Genomic DNA, 12,109 nt, shown 5'->3' on the forward strand with positions numbered 1-12,109 from the left:
AAATTTTGGGAGTTTTTATACTAAAAACAACAACATTACTTTTCAGACAAAATAAATATACAAAAATGGCGATTCGGCCATTATTATCTGTCAAATCAAATACAAAAATTCCAACTACTATATATTAAAAATGGCACACATTCCAAATCGAAATGCCCCATTTTTTACAACTGTCTACTCACCCGTTTGCCAGGAGGTCCTGGTACACCAGCCTCTCCAGAAGGACCTGCCGGACCCTAAAAGAGGGGAGGAAAAAAAAACAAATTGTACCATGGGGATGCAATTCTTCCAGGTGCAAATTATCTTCAGAGTTGTAACAACGTACTGGTTGACCGGGCTCTCCGTCGTCTCCCTTGTCACCTCCTAAACCGTCAAGGCCCTAAATGTTGAGATTTTATAAACATTCAAATCAATGTACATTTGTCGCCACACAAAATGGAGGCCACACAATAACATGCCATGACGATGTACAGTAGGTACATTAGCGATAAATTATAAATAATTTATATTATATATCTAATACTTACAGCAGCACCGGGCTCACCAGGGGGACCAGGGTCTCCCGGGAAGCCGACAGGGCCCTGTAGAGATGGTGAAAAAATGAGTCAGCTTTTTAAAAACAAAATGGATGGATGGATGTCACGGTGTCAAGCGTTTCCACATACAGGGTTACCCTTGGGGCCATCATCTCCAGAGGGTCCGCGGGCCCCGGCAGGTCCTGCGGCTCCAGGTGGTCCAGATTCTCCCTTCTCGCCAGTCTCTCCTCGCAGTCCCTGAGGATGAAAAACACACCACGGCATGATTCTGCCACCTAAACAGCATTCACAATATCATAATAAACATTTAAATTTTGTGTGAAAAGGACTTACTGCTGAACCTGGCTCTCCCGGTGATCCTGGGTTGCCGGCTTCACCATTTTCTCCCTGTTGAGCGACAAGAAAGAATTTAGCTAGTTGTGTCAAAATGCAGCTAAATACTGTATTTAGCGGCATTGGATAGAGTAGCCTTTCCCCAACTTGATACCCCCTTCAACAAATGGTACACTACCACTTCCCTGTACACACCACCCCAAAAAAATTTCAACCCTGTTTTAAGCCCTTCAACAGATACGGTGCACCACTTCATCCCTGTGCACACCGAGAAAAACCCCCCCCAAAAAAAAAACAAACAAAAACAAAAAAATATTCACAACCAGAAAATAACCACACATAGGTTGAGCGTTGATTTTAAGCCATGCACCTAATATCCCAAGAGAGATTGTGCACCCCTTCTCTACTGTCCATGATCAAAAAGTAAAAAAAAAAAAAATATTAAAAAAAAAAAAAAAAAAAAATAGAAAAAGCTAGCGTTGCATTGTAAAATTGCTGATTTGATACCTTCTTAACACACGTACCCCTCCAACACCCCCATCTTCCCTGTGAACACAACCATCCATCCATCCATCCATATTCTGAGCCGCTTATCTTCACTAGGGTTGCGGGAGTGCTGGAGCCTATCCCAGCTATCATCAGGCAGGAGGCAGGGTACAGCCTGAACTGGTTGCCAGCCAATCGCAGGGCACATACAAACAAACAACCATTCGCACTCACATTCACACCTACAGGCAATTTAGCGTCTTCAATTAACCTACCATGCATGTTTTCGGGATGTGGGAGGAAACCGGAGCGCCCAGAGAAAACTGAACACAACCAAAGTTAAAAAAAAAAAAAAAAAAAAAACTAGAAGCTAGCTGCACATATCTAGATAATTGATTTTATGCCTTCTGAAGCCATGAAGACCCTTCACCCCCTTAAACAATACAACAAAAACCTCACCTTCTCGCCCACAGCTCCTGGTCCTCCGATACCACCTGGAGGCCCTTGAGCTCCCTGCGAATACAGGGAGTACATACAGTACATTACAGTGCGGGCCGTTATGCCAATTATGGTGATTATATTACACAACAGGGAAAACAAACTTACACTGGCTCCACCAGGACCCTGGGGGCCACGGGGGCCTGGCGGTCCAGGAGGACCCTGTTAAAAGATATGGATATGAAGTTATTTCTGAAAATATTCACATTACTATATATATATATCCAAATCTTTTTTCACAGTAAATTCTCAAAAACCCACCATGGCTCCAACGTCGCCGTTCTCTCCCTTCTCGCCAGGAGGGCCGGGCAAACCCTGGAAGAGTGAAGTCGTATTTGTTAGAGCAGGGCTTCTCAAAAAGTCAAATCTATTATATTATCAGAGATTTTGAAAAGGTCAAACTCGGTTAGACTCATAATACAGTTAAACCTTTGATCACATAGAGGAACATTGACTTTTGAAAAGTTTCATCTTTATAATTTCAGATTTTTTTGTGGAGGATTAATGCCGTCACTTATTTGGGTTGTCATATAAAGCACTATTGTTTAAACTCCAAATTGTGCACATTTTTCATTAGGTCAACATGGTATCATGTTTTCCACATGCTGTACACATGTAATGTAACAAACACATTTGTATTGTTTATTTTCATGTCATCTTGTTTTGTTATCAGTTCATTATTTGTGTTAGAGCAAAGATGTGGTTAATTCCAAAATAATTATCTATGTTTTTTAATCCCCTTTTTCAGAGTAAACATCCGAGGCTCCTGTCGATACATTCATTAAAAGTTAGGAAAAATAATACAATGTAATGAAATGTAATTAGTTATATTACTTTGAGAATATTTTCAACAGGGCAACTTGTAATTGCAACTAACTACATCTCCACAGTACCGTAATCTCCGCAACGTAGGTAGTACGCCTGTATTTATTATACTGCCGCCTCTAGTGGCCAAGGATCACAAACCAGAAGGAGGACCTTGGAATTAAAGCATGAAATCATGATGCTTAAACTGTTTAATTCTTAACACTCCATTTAATTATACAACCCCAATTCCAATGAAGTTGGGATGTTGTGTTAAACATAAATAAAAACAGAATACAATGATTTGCAAATCATGTTCTACCTATATTTAATTGAATACACTACAAAGACAAGATATTTAATGTTCAAACTGATAAACTTTATTTATTTTAGCAAATAATCATTAATTTAGAATTTTATGGCTGCTTGATTTATGTTTAACACAACGTCACAACTTCATTGGAATTGGGGTTGTATTATTACGATATGTTTTTATAAAGTCCAATAGTGTAGTGTGCTATTTGTTTAAAATAAAAAACGTATTGCAAACATTTTTGTTGGGTATTTTTGGGGGGGGCTGAGATGGATTAATGGCATTTCCATTTATTTAAATGAGAAACGATGAAAGATGATCCAAGCTTTTTTTTTTTTTTTTGAACACCCTGTTCCAAGTTAGCTACAAACAACTGCATGCTCGTCATCACAAAGTGTTATATAATTGTTAGTCAGAAGACCTTGCATGCTGTATTCCATGTGTTTGTGCTGTCCAAATTCTCCTTGTTCTACAACTCCATACAGCTTTGCTTCATATTGCTGACTTCCTGATGTAAAAGGCTAATTGATAATTGCCTGAGGCTTCTTTCCTGAGCTTTGCGAGCACGGACATATATATAAAGCATCTCATAGCGTGTGGGCTAATAAATAACGACGGTGTTTGTGAAACAGACGCACTATTGGATTAGAAAGATACACACTTTGGCACAGATAGTAAATCGATGTTTTTACAAATGCTTCTCTATCATTGATACGTCCAACATCTTCACATGCGGCACCAAATATTCAGCTGCATGAGCAACAAGACATTCAATCCATTCGTTCATTGCTCACGCAGTGAAAAAAATCATTAGTGCTATGCTCCGAGTGGACATCTACTGAAGGGCATTCTTAATTAAAAGAGGGGAGATCAGAGGAGTGCAGTAGGCCCAATTAAAAGCCAATTGCGCTGAATAACGATGTTATCAGGCCCCACTGGCCGGCTGGCCAGCGGGTGCACGTCTATTGTGGAGGTTATTAACTTTGAGATGTTAAAGTAAATTTCTTCTTATGGAAACGTCCTTTGGATTAAAAGAATGTTTGATAGAGGCGAGGCGGCTTCTTCTTTCAGTTTATGGGGTGATTTACTCAGCAAATTTTTGGGGGTTTATTTTTGTAAAATTACTATTATTAATAATATATTGCACATTTAATACTAATTATTCTTCTTCCTCCTCCTCTTCTTCTTCTTATTATTATTATTATCTGAAATGTAAAAAAGTTTATTATGATTATTTTTTGTGTCTGTAAAACGACACAATGCATTTCCTTTGTAAAATTACAGCGTATTTCTCTTGAATGGTTACTTTTTTATTTTAGTAAAATTACATTGTAATCCTCATGAAGTACCAACTGTTCTCAAATTGTGATGTTTTAAGTTGTCAAATTGTATTTGTATTCTTTTCCCCATAAAAATGACATAACATCTTGCAAAATTACAAAAATATTCACAATAACAAAACAAATAAAATATTCTTAAATTAAAATCTTAAAATTTGGTGTTAAAAATAATCTTTTGTCTTTGTAAAATTACGTTTTTCCTTATAATATTTAGACTTTTTTCTATTGAAATTCCATTATTACATCTGCAAAATCTAATGTTTTTTCATCCCAAAATTATAATGATATTTTCCCCCGATAAATTTGTCTGCAAATTATGACTTTTTTTGTTGTTGTTGTAAAGTTGCATCTTTATCTCCGAAAATTTAGTTTATTTAAAAGTGCGCCCTTGCGCCTTTCTGTTCTTGTTCCCACTCCAATTGGCTTGATAAGACTCTCCTACTGACCATCTTTTTGTAAACAAAGGACTTTGGTCCAGATCTTCTGTGACTAGTATCGTGCCTTTGAGTCACTGAATGATGAGGTAAACTTTGACATTAGCTTCTAGTTGGAGATGATGATTGCTTTATAAGACTCTCAGTCGGTATTGACCAGCTTTTTGTGAACAAAGGACTTTGCTTCGGAAAATCTTCTCTCACTGAATGAAGATGTAGACTGCATGTATTAGCTTCTTGTGCTAGCAATGAGCTCGGTAGACAGTTATAGGTATCACTGTACTGTTATTGTGCAAGAGAAGTGTTTCACTTGTGTAAACCCAACGGCAGCATTAACAGCACCTCGGCAAGACGCGAAGCGCTGAACGTTAGCGGTGACTGATTTGTAACTCAGCCTATTTAAAGCAGGAGAAGCCAGGAGGGGAAACAAACAATATTCAACTGGGAGCGAGGCCTCATGAATTTTTAAAGTTGTGTAAATGAGATGAAATGTCGTTAGCAGGAACTCATTTGTGCTCAGGAAACAAACGACGGGGCGTACAGGTACATCTCAACAGGGTTACGTGTTCCGGAAGTAGCAGCAGGAAAAAGGACAAACCTGTAATCCGATGGGTCCCGGAAGACCGGGGAAGCCTCGGGATCCTTCGTCTCCTTTCTGGCCAAACATTCCCTGCTGACCTCGGGGGCCGGACTCGCCGTCGCTGCCCTACAGGAGGCCCAAAAGAGTCACGCATTCAAGGTTATGCAGTTGAGGGGAGTGTCAATAAGCACTTTGCAACACAGATACGGTTAATCAGGGCGGACAGTTCCCTTAACGTGAGTCCTGAAGGTCGTTTTATGACGATTTGTGCTGCCATTCATTTTCCTTTCCTCACCAATGAATATGTGATCAGAGCTTTTCATAGTTGTTGTCACAAAATGAGAAGAAAATTTGTACATGAAGATTCGTATTATAAGGTATAAGTTATAGAATTGTCACCACAGGTCAATTGCAATTACAGTGCAAGGAAAATGGCACAATATTACCAAATAATTACACCTTCACTCTTTTTTTTTGTGTGCAAAAGTTTACCTTTTTCTTCCTAAAATACCAATTTCCTTAAAACCCTAAAACTATTATGTTTTGGGGGGGTAAAATTACATGTTTTTCATCATAAAATAATTTATTTTGGGATCAAATTAGGCGGTACGGTGGAGGCATGTTGACAGACTGGTTAGAGCGTCTGCCTCACAGTTCTGAGGACCGGGGTTGAATTCCTGGCCCCGCCTGTGTGGAGTTTGCATGTTCTCCCTTTGCCAGCGTGGGTTCTTTCCAGGCACTCCGGTTTCCTCCCACATCCCAAAAACGTGCATGCTAAGTTGATTGAAGACTCTAAATTGCCCATAGGTGTGAATGTGAGTGCGAATGGTTGTTTGTTTGTATGTGCCCTGCGATTGGCTGACAACCTGTTCAGGGTGTACCCCGCCTCCTGCCCGAAGATAGCTGGGATAGGCACCAGCACACCTGCGACCCTAATGAGGATAAGCGGTACGGAAAATGGATGGATGGATAGATGAATGGGTCAAATTACATACACTTTATCGTAAAATTCAACATTTATTATCCTAAAAAGAGTATTTCTTTGTAAAATTACAACTTTTTCATCATAAAATTATGACTTTTTGTCAAATTACTTTCTTCCTAAATTATTTTTTCCCCTCTTTAAATTATGTAGAAAAATAAGTTTTAATTTTGTAACAGTATAGTTTACCACTACAGTTACACTTATAAATTAATATATAATAACTTAATAATAACTTATAAACATAGTACTTTTTTCATCATTATGACATTTGTAAAATTTAAAAGCTTTTTTCCTCCAAAAAGTAGGATCTTAATTTGGTAAAACTACACTTTGAATCCTTTAAAATGATTCTAAAATTATGATTTATTCAATTACACTTTTACTAAATTATAATTTTGTTGGTAAAATGAAACTTTTTCCACGACAATGTAAAAGACCTTTTCATAAAATTAACCTTTTTAGTGGAAATCAAATTTAGATTGAGAAAACGTTGTTCTCGTGGGGTGATTAGAGAAAAGAAATCCTAAAATGATTTTTTTCCTTGTAAAATTACCTTTAATCTCATAAAATTAAGACCTTTTAAAACTGTTTTTTTGTATTGTATATAATGGTGAATTTACTCCTTCTCTATAATTTGTTTCAGCATGACCCTAATTCCCCCTGCCAAATTTTGGGATTTTGAATTTTTATTTTATTTTATTTTTTTACCCCTGAAGTGACCCAATATAAAAGCTGCACTGAAAAATAATAATAATTATATTGTAAATCAAGTTACTTAAAGCATGTATGATTTCCATAAACCTGCTTGGTCTGATCAAAACTTTCGTGAAAAGAATAATATATGTATGAATCAACGGTGCTCTTGCGGCACCACAGCAAATGGAGCGCAGACGATGTTGATATGAGCTGACAAACGAATGTTCACTAATTGCCTATTCAGCTCAGTCGTGCTACCTGCTCTTGGCCAGTATGTCCTCATGCCTATTTTTATCATTTCTACCCCCCGCAGATGGCGACTTTTGGCTGCTAAAGATTGAACATTTACAACAACGAGACGCTCGTTACGCTCCCTCCCCCCCTCGGGTCATTCCCTACTGCAGAAAGTCTTGCTCTAATGAGGCGGACGTGCGGGCAAGCGTGTTTGCGCGGCTCGTCGACATCGGATGTGCTGAGGCGGTTTCCCTTTCTTAGCTCGTGATTGGCAGCTTGGCATGCTGATGTGCTGCTGTCTTCGTTATTTTTATGATAACAACGTCACCGTGACTTGTTAAAAGTTGCCTAAGAGTCGGACAGAACTCTGAAATCAATTGATGCAATTTAAAGGGAATTTAAAGGCCTAAAAGGACATTCTGATTGCTTGTAATAGTTGGGTCTCTGGAGTGCCTGCCATCCGTCAAAAGAGAAATAAAAAAAAAAAACAAGTAAATGTTTTGGTAGCGGCATATTTCTCAAAACATGTCTGTGAGTGACGGCACTATTCGGCTAATTTACATAATATTCCCATCGAATTTATCAGCCCATGATTGGCAGCTAGTCTGGTCTAATATCCTCCTTCAAGCCATGGCCGGATACAGTGAACACACGCATGTTCGCAGTTCGCTTTTTGTGATTTTGCCTCTTTGCAGATTTTTGGGGCGCCATCTTGGGGCCAAGAAACTATGTGGAAGTGAATGGAAGAGCTTCATTTAGTTAGGCAATAACCTTGCCTAATAGAAAAAATGTGCTTTGCTGCCATATTGTGGCATCTATATTCAATTAGAAAACTTAAGGGTGGGCGACAATTATTCGTCAATTTTTACTATTCATGACAGGGCTTGGTCCCTCAGAGCCAAAAGCAAAGCAGAGTTGCAGTGTTGTTGGATGCACATATTAGTGTTAGCTTCTGATAACCGGCACATGCAGGGGGTCCTCGGTTTACAATAGTGGTTTTATGTTTTAAGGTTGTAGAATGAATTATTTTGCGCAGTGGCGTAACAATACACTGTCACATGGCACAAGAAGGCTCGCTCAGTTAAAGCCGTACTTAATGTTTTTCATTTCATTGTTTTATAGGAGTGTTTTCCATACAAATTTTTCCTGTAATTATGATTTAAATAGGCAGCACGGTGGGCGACTGGTGAGAGCATCTGCCTTTTCCTGTCTTTATGGGCTCTCGCTTTCTTCTTCACATTAAGTCTGCTTGCCCCATTGCAACCCGCTAGCTTTGGGCCCTAGTCATCATGGTATTGAAAGTCGTACTAGGATTTGGCCCGCCATTAGAGGGGGCGGGAGGAAAATGACACGGGGTCCCCCCCCTCAATACAAGCAAGAAAAAGTGGGTGTTGGTGCTGCAGTTCTTGATCTTTGGGGACAAAAACATGTCACAGACACATGGCAGCAGTTTTTTTTTTTTAACTGTATTGGTCACGCACCGAGACAGTCGTAAACGAATGGGAGGAGGTACTCACAGCTGGACCAGGCGCTCCGATCACACCTTGAAGACCAGTCGGGCCTGGTGGACCCTAAAGGAAGAACAATTATACAGCTGATGACGACGACGACTCATCCTCGTATTTTCTACCAAATGAACATTTTATAAGAAAGCACATGACTTACGAGTTCTCCCTTGTCTCCTTTGCCTCCCTTCTGTCCGGGTCCACCAACCTCTCCCTGTGGGGGCGATGCAAAAGCAGCAGACCTTACTTTCCTCCTTCCATTCTCAATCTTTAAATGTACTTTTCAAAGTCACCTTCACTGTGATCGGCCCAGTAAATATTTCTCCAGAAATGCTAATTTGATTGGCCCACACAACAACCTTGAAGCGAGTATTTTCACTTAATTGATTGTGTGTGGAGGACGTGTGTAGGACTACTTTACACCCACCTTGTCACCGTCCTCTCCGGGTGGGCCCTGAGGTCCGGCTGAACCGGGAAGACCAACAGGACCTTGGATGCCATCGCGGCCAGCGGGACCCATGGGACCTTTCTCTCCCTAGATGACATAAAAGACAGATAAATAACAAATTGATTGTATGAACCCTGTGAAAATGATTCATAGTGGGGTAAAGCTACTTACAGGAGCTCCCTTTTCGCCAGCTGGTCCTGGTGGTCCCTGGGGGCCGTTGCGTCCCGTCAGGCCGATGGGACCTCCGGGGCCAGCCGCGCCCCTCTCACCGGGGGAACCCTGTGACATTGAACACATCGGTCAGTCTCCTAGCTGGACTTGTTAGATACGGAGATGCATTTTACTCGACCATATGGTTAAGGTTTCATTAAGGGCTGGCACCGCGCTCCGTGACCAATTTAAAAATAAAAGCCGAAAATGGCATTGATGTCCAATGTAGTACAGTTAGCCCTTGGTAAAGTAGAATTTGTACATTTATTTTGTATTATTATCTATCATTTATTCTTATTTAAAGATTTAAAAAAATTCACTGAAAACTGTTACATATTGTTTGTTGATAAATCGTGCAATTAAAATATATAAAAGATTTTTCCCTAACATGAAGAATAATAGTGACTAATAATCGTGATTACAATAATGATCAAAATAATTGCAAGTATTGTTTTGGTCATAATCGTAATGCAGCAAAGCAGCTTCATTTATATACTACTGTACTATGAAATGTAACGTTACTGATTGTGAGATAGACATGTTAATAAGTAGTTCTCCACTGTGCTACCTATTTAATTAAAGCAGGTTCATGGCAGTTTAAAACGCAGCATGTCGTGTGTCTCGCTCTTGGAAAGACGAGGTTGGTCCATATACTGGAACATAATGGTAGCACAAAGCCAAAGTTGTCGTATATGGTCAAAATTATTGTATACCACAGGCTAAACTGAATGGCAAAATAAAAGGCTAGAGTGATCTATGTTGCAATCACCCTCACTGCCTTTCCAGCAGCAGGAGGAAGTCAGTGTGTTGCGTTCCCCATCCCAAAATATTCTCGCCAATTTGAGCTAAGTGCCTCATCGCGCTCATTCACAGATGATCTTTTCATCTCGACATATCGGCTGTCATCTGATGGGCTGTCGCTCGAGAGGTACTTTGGGGGTATAATTATACAAAGGGTGCGTTTCGAAGTCGGCTGTCAGTCATCTGTCTCTCCATTTCGCTGCCGTGGAGGCTTTTCAAGAGTCACGCTTATGTACAGATTACGCCACCATTAGCGATCCTGTTCACTCTTCCCATTTGAGTGTGTACGATTACTACCGGAGAGGATGTCCTTTTAGTGCAAGATGTAAGTGAAACCAAGCTTTCCCTACAGTCCATTTGAAATGAGAATAAACAAAAATCGTGTACAACCAAGTATTCACTGTACAAATGTGTGACTTACGATGGGACCAGGGGGACCCTGGGGCCCTTCTCCTCCCTTCAAACCACCTGGACCCTGAAATTACAAAGAAAGGAGTGGTTGGTGTCACATATTGACCCACAAAAAAAAAAAGAAGAACCCATGGTGGAAAAGACAGGAAGTCTTCCATTGTGTGTTGAAGCCATTTGAGAGTCATTTTGGCTAGTTCCAAGTGTCCTTGAAAAACAAACTTTTTAAAATGAATTTTTGAAATTTTGTCTGATTACTACCAAATTTGAACCATATGCACAAGACAGTTGAGTGATGCTAAATTTTGTCACTGAATGTGGGTGAAGCAATAAGAAATGTGGTAGGCATTGTTTATCATGAGTAGACCCACAGAAAAGTCACAACAATCAAAGCTTGAAAATACACAGAAGTCGGCCATTTGGGTTTGACAAAATTTTTTGGAAAAAATTACATTTGGTACCAAAGTTCTGAATTGTGAGAAAATTCAGCGTTCAAAGCCAGGTTCACTTAGCAGCATGAAATTTAGTAGGCATGTCTATCATTAGTAGACCCATAAAAAAGTCTAATAACTAACGTCTGAAAAGACACAGAAAGTCTGCCATTTTGGTTCAAAGCAGTCAAATTACAGTAGGTTCACTTTGGTAAAAAATTATGTTTGGTAGCCAGACCCACAAAAAAGGCCCATAAACTCATGCCTGAAAAGATACAAGGAGCCTGCCATTTTGGTTTGAGGGTCACTTTGGCCATTTCCAGTGGTCCATCAAAGACAAACTTGTCCTAAGGATTTTGTCCATTTGCAACTCAATTTGAATTTAAATAAAAATTTAATTTAAAATTGATTAATAAATGGACAACACTAAATTAAGGAACTTTTTTTGTTTTCATCCTTGCAGATGGGTGGAGCCTGGCGGTGAAGTTCAACGACTCTCCTTTATATTGCAATAACTCAACTTAATAACCTAATTTACTTTGTATAAGGTAAAACAATAATGACGTAGAAGTCTGGGTCCATCCATCTCTGGTTGGCTGTCATACGTTTGTTTGTCTGCATAGCAGTGAGTGCTGTGTATTCATCTGTGCTGAATCACCACTGCATCTGGTGAAAAAGGCTGCTACCCAGATGCAATAAAGGACTTTCATTCCCGTAACTCATTCACGGGCCTCCAAAAGCGCCAGCGGGCACAGAGGATGCCGAGTGAGCAGAAGATTCCACACGCAAAAAAAAAAAAAAAAGAATGCTCATATATCGCTGCTGTGCCTTTTCTTCAGAAACTATATACTGTATGTATTTGCATGTGTGTGTGTGTGTGTGTGTGTGTGTGTGCGTGTTTGTGTGTATGATAAAACATTGTTTCAATAGTAATCAAAGTCTATATGTTTTTACAGGCAAGTCAATGTTACCTACCATGGCACCAGGAAGACCTCTCGCCCCCTGGAAACCCCGCAGACCTGCAGGTCCTGGCTTACCGCCAGGCCCCTGAGGACCTGGATCTCCCT

General features: G+C 39.8%; 1 protein-coding gene across 2 annotated transcripts in view; it reads right to left on the reverse strand.

Moving 5' to 3' along the window:
• The window catches only part of LOC133411639 (collagen alpha-1(XI) chain-like), an 85,061-nt gene that overhangs the window by 9,801 nt on the left and 63,151 nt on the right, over positions 1–12,109 (reverse strand). For both annotated transcript variants that reach the window (XM_061694228.1, XM_061694229.1), the window contains 15 exons: positions 12,018–12,107; positions 10,625–10,678; positions 9,364–9,471; positions 9,172–9,279; positions 8,905–8,958; positions 8,757–8,810; positions 5,343–5,450; positions 2,115–2,168; positions 1,962–2,015; positions 1,815–1,868; positions 870–923; positions 666–773; positions 528–581; positions 326–379; positions 183–236 (listed from right to left, as the gene is read on the reverse strand). In XM_061694228.1, coding sequence (XP_061550212.1) covers positions 183–236; positions 326–379; positions 528–581; positions 666–773; positions 870–923; positions 1,815–1,868; positions 1,962–2,015; positions 2,115–2,168; positions 5,343–5,450; positions 8,757–8,810; positions 8,905–8,958; positions 9,172–9,279; positions 9,364–9,471; positions 10,625–10,678; positions 12,018–12,107 — 1,062 coding nt within the window. The remainder of the gene's footprint in view (positions 1–182; positions 237–325; positions 380–527; positions 582–665; positions 774–869; positions 924–1,814; positions 1,869–1,961; positions 2,016–2,114; positions 2,169–5,342; positions 5,451–8,756; positions 8,811–8,904; positions 8,959–9,171; positions 9,280–9,363; positions 9,472–10,624; positions 10,679–12,017; positions 12,108–12,109) is intronic.

This window comes from Phycodurus eques, chromosome 13 (genome assembly GCF_024500275.1).
Source record: "Phycodurus eques isolate BA_2022a chromosome 13, UOR_Pequ_1.1, whole genome shotgun sequence".
In the NCBI taxonomy this organism is placed as follows: domain Eukaryota; kingdom Metazoa; phylum Chordata; class Actinopteri; order Syngnathiformes; family Syngnathidae; genus Phycodurus; species Phycodurus eques.